Genomic DNA, 12,927 nt, shown 5'->3' on the forward strand with positions numbered 1-12,927 from the left:
ATATCAAATAACGTTTTTTCTGAATATTTTAATTCAATAAAAATATTTTATATTAAAACAAAACTAACATAATTCAAAAAATTTATATTCCCACAATTTAATAAAACGGTCACAAATACTAGTAATTATGTAAATATTCGCACAAATATTTATCAAATAAAATCTTTTACAAGCTAATTCTTTAAAGGGAGTGCTAGATAAACAATGACCATCTTAAACAACATGAACAATCACCAATCAAATAAAAACACATTACACTTTTAAATTAACTATTTAAATTTTAATATTAAAATAATCATCCATATACTTAATAAAATAAACATCCGATATATTATTCATATTATTTAATATTTTAATTGTGCGTATACTTTTTCATTCTTTAATTATATACATTGATTTACTCTAGGTTTTATAAGAGCCAAACATTAGCACATTGGTATTTTAGCCGGGCTTCGGACAGACATTCGACGTTGCTGGTTGACATTCTTCTCTTCTCTCCAAACTTTACCTTTCTGCAATTGGCTTCCCCTTCCTTCCTCAAAATCAAATGCAGGTTCCTTCTCTTTCTCGCCCCAATTTCTACCCTTCTCTCACCTTCAATGATTCACTAACCATCTTACTGCTATTTACCTTTTTTATTGTAGTTTTTTCCCCTTCGTCTCATGATTTTTGCGACAAATTAAGGGTTAATTAACTCTGGGAAATTGCATTTGATGAATCCTTTCAAGTACGGTCAAAAGGTGTGCGTTTGTGGGATGGGATTTGGGGCAAAGTTCTGACATAAAATGTTTCTTCTTTTTTGAATGAGTGTTATGCCAATTCAATAGATAATATATGCTGTTGTAGATTCATGCATGTTAGGTCTCTATTGTTCCATATAATATTTCAATCGTGTCTAACAATTCAACAGCTTATGAATGGGTTCTCTATGTTCTTCAATTCCCAAAGAGGATTATTTTGATGCATGTGAAAATAGTACTCTGTGTCATTCACAAATCAAGCTCAATAATAACTATAAGATAGAGCACTCGCTATTACAGCTTAAGTCCATTGTTCCTTGATGATAGCTTCAAGTTCTCTATGCTCTACCAGCTAAGGGGCATGCAATGAAATTTTCTTGAATATTGAGATCCTGTTTGTTTAGTTGTTGTGAAATGAAGCAATCTGCCACTTTTCTTTGATTTGTGTTCCTTTTTGCACTTTTCGTTTGTGCAGCGAGTTTTGCTACAATAACCGAAGTCTTGAATTTCAGTGCTTCTGAAAAAGTATTAAACATCATGTGGAGGACAATATCGACTGCATACAAGCACATTAGTATATATTAGCATAGTGTCTGACTCTATAACTCTTTTTTAACAAGCACCTTCATAGATAGTCCTATTCTCCTCCATTTGAAACTTTCTAGGTTTCCTGTTTAAGATATTGGAGTTTGATAATACAACTTTGAGTGGTATGTGGCATTTGAAACATTCTTAGACTTTTCTGCTGGGGCTTTTAAACATTGGAAAACTAATGTTCAAGACCAACTGAATTAGGTCAAATGCCACAATATATAGCAGCTTTGCTTGATATTGGCTGATACACTTAGTGCATAACTGGATTAGTGATACCAAATTGTGTACAAAATATGATAGATCTATCTGCACTAGCACATAGTATTCTTTTTTTATTTCAGAAGGTTCTTCATCACTTTCAACAAATTGAACTTTACAATTATTTTGTTGAAGTAGATATACCAACTTATGGCTTGCTAGCTTGGAAACCTTATCATGATCAGACAAGTGTGAAGCATTGTGGTTGGTTGATCTGAATTCACTTTTGTTGTTTACTGGAAGTTTCCATCTCTGGTTTAAAATTGGATTGGGCGGCCTTGCTTCATTCCCATTTTCCTGCTTCTTTGGTTTTGTTTTGCTGTCTTAGAAGACACAATGGCATATCCATTTAGTAGACCCCACCTTGTGGATAAGGACTTTGTTGTTTGTTATTGTTCTTCTTCTTCTTCTTGAATTACTGTTTTAGTTTCTCAATCCCCAGGATGGGTTTCTCAAAGTACTTGCTACTTCCTTCTCTTTCTGTATAGGGGTAAAAATAGAAAAAGAAAAAATAGTAGCCTTAGCCTGGTAATGTAAGAGTGGTATAAGTGTTCAAGATAAATTGGTCAGTGTATAAGGGAAGAGTGGTACTGCTTTTGTTGGCTTCTTCTCTGGTGTTTGAATTTGCTGGGTAACTTGATGATATTGTGTTTTACAGCATGCACGGCTTATGCTATGCCAATCTGGAAACATTAGTGGAAGTTTTCTTGATGGTTAACTTATAATTATTTCCAAATACTATACCTTTGCTATGGGAATGAGATCTTCTCAATTTTTACGGTGGTTTCTGATTTTGCTAATTGAGTACTCGATGCAAATCTAAATAATTTATTTGATCGTTTGATCAATGGTATAAACTATTATTAGTTTAATTTATATTTTTGGCGAAAATGCAGTGATTAAAACACTATAATATGGACAAGCAGAAGGATGTTAATGCGACAGACATCTGCTCCTGTAGTTGCTCTCAATCTCAGGACAAAAGGCAACAGAATGTTGCTAGTACAGTCTGCCTCACTGAAGACATAATCTTTTTTAATATCTTGACTAGGCTTCCTGCTACATTCCTCTTTTCAAGTGCAAGGTTAGTTTGTAAGGCTTGGGCTGCTATAATCTGTAAAACTCAATTTGTTGATGCACACCTTCGTCATGCAAAATCTGGTGTTTTCCTCCAGAGCACAAGACCAACATATGGTGCTCGCTTCCTAGAGTTTAAAGACAATGGAGCGTATCAAGTTACCCGCTTAAGTTCTAAATATCCAGGGCGGATTTTGAATAGTTGTGATGGCTTATCACTATTTTTACAATATTCTACAGGAGCTCTTCATGTTTCGAACCCTGTTACCAATCAGGAGGAAAGAGTTCCGTATCTACTAGGGGGAGAGAACCTGATGTACCCTCCATGTGCTATTGCCCGTGTTCCACATGGAGAGTTCAAGTTGTTTGCAGCTAATGTAGAGAAGCAAGCTGGAGTTTCTGTTTGCCATTGGTATGTTTTAAGACTTGGAATAGATAATTCATGGAGAAAAATTGGTACAGAATCCGGCGACTTTGATTTTAAATGCATTCCAATTTACACCGGAGGTTATGATCTCTACTGGGTAACCGAGCGCAGAGTGATTGTGATGGATGTTGCCAAGGAAACATTTAAGACTTTTCAGCTTCCCCAAGAGCTACAATGGCACCCGCATTACCTAAAGATGGGGGATCATCTCTCTTCCATTGTCTTTGTAGAACAAGGATTTCAAGTATACATATTTGAGCCAAAGTCAGGAAAATGGACTTTGTATCATCAGATAGGGCATCTCAATTATCCCAACGGCCATGAAGTTCTATCTGAGTTCTTCTGTGTTTGGGTAAACCAAGAAGTAATTATTAAATCAACTCTTGCACCTTCTTTGAGGACATTGATTTTTGGTTACAATGTGAAGACAAGAAATCTGAGGATGCTAGATGCCATAGAGGTGGGTGCGTATGACTTGGCGCATCATTCCAATAGTTTGGTTACATGGAAAACTGCTTTGCCATAGCCGAGAGCAGAAATTCTATATTGTCCCATGATATGTGCTTTCTCTGTTTTGTTTCAATAACATAGTTGTCTGCTATATGGAATGTTATATATGCGACATTAACTGTCTATATAGTTTGGTGTTTTTCTTGTGCATGCTCAAGGGTATTGATATATGCAACTGACATATTATATTAGTTTATCCATTATAATTATTTTATATATTATAAAATGAAGAGATAGAGGATGATGTAAATTATAGAATTTGAATGGGTTAGTCATATGTAACTAAAAGAGATACCTTAAAAACTTTTTAAGGAATGTTTTTCTACATTGCCATTATATTACCTGCATAATTTTGAGTTGAATGTATTTGTTGCATAAAGACCTTTTTAAAGTAATAAATTTAAAATCTGAACTGCTATCATTATAATAATGTTGATTACTTGATTTAAAATGATAATCTACTTCCATTACTGTTAGCAACATCTCGGTGAAATTAATTCAAACTTTTATTCTGCTAGTTAAATTCATCCAAATATTATTAATAGGCTAATAGCTAAGGGTGAAATTTATAGTTGCTTTTTTTCTTAATTAAAAATCATAGATAGGTGAATTTTAGAAAATTCATAATGAACTCCTGTAGCTAAGGCCACCACCGAGAAAGGGTCGACCTCATTTTGATCAAAGAGGAAGACATTTCTTCTCAACCTAAACCTGCAAAGTCCAATCTCTCCTCGGCATAATCTTAGCTTAAAGCATAGAAGTGTCAAACCAGGGGGGAGAATTATCTGTTAAATGTAATCATTTGTAATTGTTATGAGATTCCAATTCCAATGTGGTTTGTGGAACTAAAGAGTGAAACCTCAACCGGCTCTTAACAAATTTACTAAATTTTTTTATGTCCCTTAATGAAAACATAATTCCATTGGGACCCCAACAATTAATTTTGTGAGATATTGTCTAAGTGGACAGCTAAGTCAACAATTTAATGGACAAATTGTCCCTTCTTCTTTTCTTTTCTCCTCTACTCCTCCTCTATGTGAACCAGAATACCACCATGCCAACTCTCCTCCCTCCTTCTCCTCAACATTATTTTTGGTCACCATCATCACTAACATTCACCATCATTCTCTGTTATCGCTGTACCAATCCACGGTCACTTCCTCCTTCTTCTTCTTTGCACCAATCTATTGCCACCTCTTTTTAATTGAGTAATTTTATTTCTTTAAATACTTAAATTTGGTTTGGGATATGGTCTTACGAGTTGTCTTTTTTTAAATTCTGATGATTGAGTATAAATATTTACTTAAAGTATCGATTTTTATGTGAAAAGAGTGATTTGGTGATTATGGGTGCACCGGTATTTTAATTTGTTCAATGTAAGGTTTTCTACTTAGGATGCAGATTTAGAATTTAGTGTGAAACCAAATAGAGACAGGTCAAGCTAGTGAGAGAGGAATTGTGAAGATAAGGAGAAAAAAAAGAGAGAGAGAATAGCTGCGCGGGATTGCCGATGGTGAATAAAGAAGTAAGGGAGAGATATGACTTCGTGGTTTTGCTTTGGTCAAAAAGAAGAAAAATGATGGCAGTGGTGCAGCAAATAAAGAGAATGGTAGTGGATGTTGGTGGCCAGAAATGGTGGAGAAAAAAAAAGAGAAAATACAGAAAATAATAGTAGATGTTAGTGATGATTAAGAGTTGGGTTGGGATTATAATCTTTCTATTGACAGAAGGGTCAGAATGTCTGACGGAAGTAATAGATAGGAATCGCAATAAATTATATTTTTATTAAGAAATAGAAAAATATTTCATAAAATTGTTAAGAGTCAAAGAGTAAAATTTCATCCTAAAATTAAATTACAAAATCTTATCCATCTCAACTATTTTCGATAAGTTATCCATCTCACATCTCCGTGTAAAGATGAGTAACGTTTCAAATGAAGAATTTTAGTTTGAGTCATATTAGAGTTTTAAAAATTAAGAGTATTGTTTGTACGAAAAGTATTGGTAAACAATATTAGTATCCGCCAATGACATATGGATATCAATATGTCCCTTACTATTTTGATAACCTTTTGTCTCAAATCTAATTTTAATTCACGGACATCATTTTGTCTGTTACGTTCATTACAGTTTTTAGTATTTTCCTTTGCAAATTTGGCAATTGATAAAATATCTTTTTCCCAACTTGTAAATACAAAAAACAATTAACCAATTTAGGTAGGTCACTCATCTGTATATTTAAATAAATATCAAAAATTATGAATTTTATTTGTGACTAATAACAAATTTTTATAAGAAAATTTAAATATACTTAACACCTGATTGAATGATATCGTAAAAAATAAAAAAAATACAAAAAAATTAGCAAAGGTTCCTTCTATAAATATTTTTTCTTTCAATTTTTTCAAATTTTAGAATCAACAATAGCCGCCAATAGTAACAGCGAAAAAAATATTCTGTTTCTAATAAATGTTTGAAGAATTTAGTGAATTATGTCAGAAAATGAACAGAAATTATTATGTTTAACAGAAAAAAAGTTAAAAATTAATCTGTGTATTAATTTTTTTAGACTAAAATGTCCACTGTTAAAATTTTTGGGGACTGATTTGGCCATTTGGATAAATATTTTGTCGAAAAATAAACTGAGACTAATTTGTATATTAGAATAAAACTTTGGAGATATTTTGTTTATTATTTTTCTTAAAAATTAAAAAATCTACTATAAAGTCTTCGAAAATTGATTTAGATAATTACTATTTTTTTTATTTTAACTTTAGTAGTTCAGATTCCGTCAAAGAAAGGTTAGTTCTGAAACTATGTAGATCGATAATTTTCTTTAAGTAAAAAGAGCTCAACACAATAAGATGGAGCGTTAAATTAAACAAAATAAAACAGCAAACAACAGCTGACAACTCAAAGTTCATATCAATCTTTAGTCATCTTCGATATTACCATCAACAATCAAAAGGTTCACTACCAATCTATTTATCAAAAAAATTAAAAGACCTATTCATAATTTACACCACACTTGAGTGATATTTTATGATAAATTAGTATAATTTGACCAATAATAAAGTGATATTTTAGTTTAAATTTGATAAATTAAAAATAGAACAGTACTACGTTGTCAGTAAATATTATTATTTTTTATCAATATTTATTTAATAATAATTTGTATCTATATTTATAGACATTTTACACATAAGAAGCATATAATTTATATTTATATATTTATTAGAATTTTATACACATAAATTAATACCGTTTGCATTTACATCTTTCAGAGTTTAATATACATTAATTAGTAAAATTTATTTATTAAAAATAATTTAATATTTATGCTGATCAAATAATAATAAAAAAAATACTAAAGTTGATGATCCCAAAAAATTTCTCTTAAAAATAATACCCCAGTTATTATTTTTTTTAATTGATTCTCATGATCATATTTGGTTATAAAATATAAAATACTATTTGATCTTTAACAATCCACAAAATAATTTTTAAATGGTAATTAGGTGGGTGTAATATCTCAAAGTGATTAAATTGGATCATATTTGCTAACATAGTGATAAAGAAAAAAAATAGATAAAAAAAAAGACAAAAATTAAAATTGAATAAAAAAATATTAAAATTAAAATAAAAAATAAAAATATAGGTTAAAATTGAATATAAAGAGAATCATTCTACTTTTTATTTAATCTTTTGATATAATAAAAAAAGAACTCCTCAACTTAATTTGTCCACACCATAGTTTCGGAATTGAATCGAAAGGATTCATTCAACCTTCTATCCAAAGAGACTTACTCAACTTTATTTATCCACACAATGATTTTATCACGAAATCAAGAAGTATTTTGACAATTTTCTAATCACTCAATATAACAATTATAATAGTTTGAGTAAAGTGACAACTAAGTCCTTGAAGATTTTGGCTTCGGACTAATTAGTCCCTAAAGAAAAAAAAGTACTAATTTGGTTCTTCAGGATAGCAAACAGTGGACATGTGATGTCCTTCTATCAATTCATCAACTAAAATTTAATGGTGATGCTTATATGTTCTGTTAATTACTCTGACATGTCTATCTATGAAAGATAGTCATGTAGATAACAATTTTTAGAACGAAACTTTACTTGTTTTGATAGGATTTGTGGTAAATAGAGAGCAATTAATAAAGGATATATGAAAACTCAAAAGATAATAAATGTTTCACTGTCTAAAACTACATCGTTTTCCTGCTCATGTAATAATAACAAGATATGCTCCACTGTAAATAACGAAATACATAAACAATTCGGTTTCGTTTTATACTATTCATTGACAGAAAGACATACATGTCCACCATTTGCTATTTTGGAGAAATTTATTAGTACTTTTTTTAAGAACTAATTAGTCTAAGATCAACATTTTTAAAGATCTAATTGTCACTCTAGTTCAGAAGGTTTCTATAACCTGTTATTAAGTTAAAATAAAGAAAATTCTAAACCCATGAATATAAAGTCTAATTTAATAACTAAATAAATAAAATTAAAATATATCAAATTAAATTGAACATTCTAAAAATATAAACTAATAATTTTTAAATAGTATTTTAACTCTTTATACCACAAACATATACCACAAACATTTAAAACATGTATTATATATACTTATATATTTTTTGCATACTGTGATGGTTTTCAGTGGCTAAGAGAAGGGGGGTTGAATCTTAACCCCCTTTTTTACTCAATAACACTTGCTGGCCTTGAAATAGCTTCTGGAAACTATTTGTCTTTTTGTCTCGTACCCAGCCACGAGACTTTTCTTTTTGTCTCGTCGATCAGCACGAGATATTTTCAGTTTTATCTCCTGCGCAGCAGAAACAGAAATGGAGTAGAAGAGAGAGAGAATTACACCAAGATATATCCTGGTTCAGCTGCTAAGTGCAAGGCAGCCTACATCCAGTTTCCATCACAACAATAATGGAATTTCACTATGATCATTCTTGATTACATACACCAATTCTCCCTAGGAACTACTCTTCCTATCCGGGACAAGTCCAGAATCTAATCCCAAACTGAACTTGACTTGGTCACTGCCAAGCTTTCAACTGTAAAGTGCTAACCCAACTTACAAGGGGATTTTCACAGAATCATGAAACACAACACAGATGTACAAAGGACCTCTAAGAACATCTATGGCTTTTTCTTTTAATTTTGCACTCTCTGCCTTTTTTCGCTCTATAAATTTTTCATACAAACCTCACTGTTTGCCTTTTCCATGAGACTCAAGACATGACAAAATTAAACAGAAAAATTATAAAATAAATACATTAAAGGAGAAGAAATTCTGTTAGTTTAGAGAGCTATAGGAACTCTGTGCTCACTCTTTTCCTTGAATCAAACCCTAACTGTTCACCCTTACTTATAGGGAGAAGCTTCCAAGGTTGAAACCAAACAAACCAAGCCAATCTTCTTCTTCTTCAACCAGAACCGGTTCGGCCAGCGAGAGAGAAGAGATAACCCATACAAAACCCAACATGCAATTACCTCTAGTCCTTCCTTGGTCACCAATCTTCATCAATCCGAGCCCTTCATTCTTGCCTTACTCTCCAAGATGAACTTCTGGCCCTTGATGCTTCATGATGATGATAGCTTCATCTGCTCCAATCTCTGCCTCTTCCATCATGTAGCCACTGTAGCTACCTCCTGTGATGGTTAAGCAACATCAGAGTCAAGCCATCCTCTCCAAAGATCTTCTTCTCTGACCGAAATCTTCTCTTTCATTTTTGGGTATGGAGAAGCCAAGATCTCTTCACTAAATCTTACCACAAGTGAATGAGAATCTTAGCCACAGCATACTTTTAATTTTCTTTTTCTTGCCATCATTGTGATGGTCTTGTAGCGTGCATCTTCATCTCTTCGGTGTCTAGCCATAGCCTCCATGCTTTCTCTGTAAAGATATGACCGAAGGTAGAAGAAAGATGAGAGAGAAAATAGAGCTAGAAGAAAAGCAATTAGATGTAATTGAACAAATTAATTGAAATGAGATTGCTTTTACTTCCGTGAGTAGCGTGTGGCATTAAAGCCATCCATCAAATCAATGACAATTTCTCTCTCATAGTTTCCATGCATGTATTAATTTCACTTTAATGAAATTTGAATTTCACCACATGGTAAAAATTGAGATCTGTTGAAAACTTTTTTTTTTTGGACGTGTCCGTTGGAAACTTAGAGCTTTGCTTTTCTTTCATTGTAGATTTCGAACCAAGTCTTGGTTTAGGTAGCAAAGATTTAATTGGGCTTGTAGCAACAATATTTTAAATTGGCCCATTTATAAAAACTCTTCAGCCAACAATCATATAACAAATTTACGTAAGGTTGAAATTTGATTTTGTTGGGCTTAGGATCTTTTCTTTTCTTTTCGGCCCAATTAACCACAAATTGCTTCAGCCACTCAATTTATCATTTTTATATCCAAGACTGAATATATGAATTCATGTTGGGCTGATCAATTTATTTAGCCCAGCAAAAACCTACATCAACAGAATTATTAATTAAACAAATATGAATTAATATCAAGTTAATAATTTTATAAATAATTATATTAATAATGTTTAGTTATCACAAAAATTAATTTAAAATTTTTCAAACTCATCATGTTACAAGGTGATGGAGCATCTCTATGCATCTTGCTACTCAGCTCAGCCCATTCATGTTCGTTTGAAAACGTGGAAGAGTGACATCTATCCCATGCACATAGCTACCTATGTATATGTTTGAATTAAAATTTATAAATAAAAATTTGTATCAACGGTGATTTTCTAAACTTCATTTCAATAAAAAATACATGTATGATTTAATTTATTTTCAATATGTATTTATATTCTAACATATATTTTATATTGATGGCTAACTTTAATAGCTGATTTTAGTGTACACATAACATAACTCAATTAATTTTTATACAACATTTTTTATGTCCCTATTAATTTCTATAAATGACTCAATTTTAAAAATATAAAAACTACTAATATATTAACGAATTATTCCATAACGAAACGAGATCTAAACTTTAATATTATATATCGCGTCCAATTAAAATTTGATGATCAATAAAGAATAAACATAAAGTTAAAAATTTCATTAATTCACTATTAAAGTTTGTTCATTTTCTAAAGGACTAAATAATATTTGAGAAGTATAGGGAACCAATGGAATATCTGTATAATGTGTACAATGGAGATTTGGAATGTTCGATTCAATAAGATATCATGTTTAGATATCATGTTTATTATTCCTGGTACCTATATAGTTATTCTGAATAGTATGGATGTATTGTATTTGAGAAATTAGTAGTATTTTACTCTGGATGTTTATTTTTTAACTCATATTGGGCCAAATAAATAGCCCATTGTACACATTGTACAAATACATTTTTAACTCATATTGGGCCAAATAAATAGCCCATTGTACACATTGTACAAATACTCCATTGACTCCCTAACGAGATTCTTTTTTATTTAATTTATTCTTTCTAATAGAATTAATAAGTTTCAAAGTGAATTGTTTGCTATTATTTATTTATTTATTTATACTAAGATTAGGATTATTCGAAGTGAGACCTCTACTTGAGGTAAGCCTTGTTCATTATATCTCTTTGCAAGTAGGGATGTCAGGGGCAGGGCATACCTCCCTGTTTCCTATCTCCACTCCCAGATTCATTCTCCGTCTCCGTTTTCTACCGTGGGAGAATATTGCTCTTCATCCCCATTTTTCATAGGGTTTCATTTTCTGCGGAGACTCCATTTTCCTTCTATCTGATAATTCTAACTATTTATTAATTTCCATATGAATAGAACTGTAAGTATCCATCCTATATAAACACAATAAGATTTTATACAAAAAGTCTAAACAACAAGATGGTGACTTTCTTTCAAAATGACACGGTGAGAGGCGCAATGGCGAGCCAGAGGACAGAGCAGTGGACGAGGTGGAAGACGCGGCAACAAAAAGGAGAATGGACACGATGACAAAGTTATGGAAAGGAATGCTGCAAATAGAGAGCACGACGCAGTGAGGGTGATGGCACCGTGAGGTGTGACGATATGGTGACGATATGGTGAGGAGGGAGAGTGACGAGGGGATGACTGCAGAAAAGTTGGATAGAGTATGAGCAGCGTTAGGATCTATATTGAAGAAGTGTTATGCAAATGAGGATTAAGAGTTTTGGGTTTATATGTGTGTGAAATAACTAAAAAACATATATGAGAAATAAACTATTAAGGACAATTCAGTAAATTTATTGATTTCGGGGATTAGCGGATTCCCGCGCCTGCCTCGGGAGAATTTTGTCTCCCGTCTCCATCCCCACAGAAAAAATTTTTCACAGTCAAATCTCTCCTCTAGGAATCCCTGCGTCTCGGGGAGTTTTGCCCTCCCTATTTGCAAGGAAGAGAATATAAAAAATACATAAAGACTATAAAAAAAATAAAATGGGAATTTATCTATGGTGAGTTTTATGGTGCCTTTTATTATGGTGTCTAAATTGCCTAACTTGTTTTTAAAAGTAAAAAATAAAATATTTAAAATTTATTAAATATTATCTATTTGCCTTTTTTAATAAGTTAGACATAATTTCAAAGGCACCGTAGTATTCACCATTAATAAAATCTAAACAAATTATTGCCAAAGGACTTTTATCTATAATGAGTCAACTATGGTCTAACCAAAATTAATTATATTATAATTCAATTAAAATTCAGATATTATTAAATTTAAAAAAAATTAAAAAATAAAAAAGGGAAAGATACGCACCTTTTCCTTTCGATTTCTATGAAACTTCGCTATGGACGCAACGCATACAGAGTTATGTCAATAAATACGAGTGGAGAGCTCGTCATCAGTGTGGCATCATTCTTAATGGAAATTATACCTGTAGGACTCCGTCACCACTACACACATTTTTCATTAATCAATAATTTCCCCTCATTTTCTTTCTTTCTGTCTTTCTTTCAATAAATTTGTTTTCCATCCTGCCTCTGTTGTACCAAAATTTAAAGATGATGTTAATGACGAATAAGATGGTACGACGAGCATTTGCGGCACTGATGTATTTGCTGATGTCATCACTGGCGAAGGTGGAGGCGATGATGCGAAGACGGAGACAAAGGCAGAGTGATAATGATAACAACGACAGTTATTGCTTGAGCTGGAGGTTAGGAGTGGAGGCGAACAATGTGCGGTCGTGGAGGACAGTGCCACTGGAATGCTACAATCACGTGCAGCAGTACATGACTGGTGGTCAGTACCTGCAGGATATGAACCTCATCGTTAACCAAA

At 32.1% G+C, this 12,927-nt stretch overlaps 2 protein-coding genes across 5 annotated transcripts in view; both read left to right on the forward strand.

The window, feature by feature from the left end:
* Positions 421 to 3,804, forward strand: LOC107624825. Of its 4 annotated transcripts, none has more exons than XM_016327290.2 (3): positions 421 to 553; positions 645 to 740; positions 2,489 to 3,804. In XM_016327290.2, exon 3 carries the CDS (start codon positions 2,507 to 2,509, stop codon positions 3,620 to 3,622), a length of 1,116 nt encoding a protein of 371 aa, XP_016182776.1. In that variant the 5' UTR covers positions 421 to 553; positions 645 to 740; positions 2,489 to 2,506; the 3' UTR covers positions 3,623 to 3,804. The 4 variants fall into 4 exon arrangements, with proteins under 4 accessions (XP_016182776.1, XP_016182773.1, XP_016182777.1 ...); XM_021115378.1 differs by lacking the exon at positions 645 to 740 and adding an exon at positions 1,731 to 1,796 and having other exon boundaries at positions 422 to 553; XM_016327287.2 differs by lacking the exon at positions 645 to 740.
* LOC107624826 (acid phosphatase 1) overlaps positions 12,462 to 12,927 on the forward strand; it is a gene marked incomplete in the record, with an annotated part of 4,684 nt that continues 4,218 nt past the window's right edge. Inside the window, 1 exon segment of the mRNA XM_016327292.2 lies at positions 12,462 to 12,927. Coding sequence (XP_016182778.1) covers positions 12,648 to 12,927 — 280 coding nt within the window.

The sequence above is a fragment of the Arachis ipaensis genome, chromosome B02 (genome assembly GCF_000816755.2).
Source record: "Arachis ipaensis cultivar K30076 chromosome B02, Araip1.1, whole genome shotgun sequence".
Lineage (NCBI taxonomy): Eukaryota > Viridiplantae > Streptophyta > Magnoliopsida > Fabales > Fabaceae > Arachis > Arachis ipaensis.

What these genes read in the sequence shown, in the direction of transcription:
- LOC107624825 (XM_016327290.2), top strand. Translation starts at nt 2,507, where the DNA reads ATGGACAAGCAGAAGGATGTTAATGCGACAGACATCTGCTCCTGTAGT.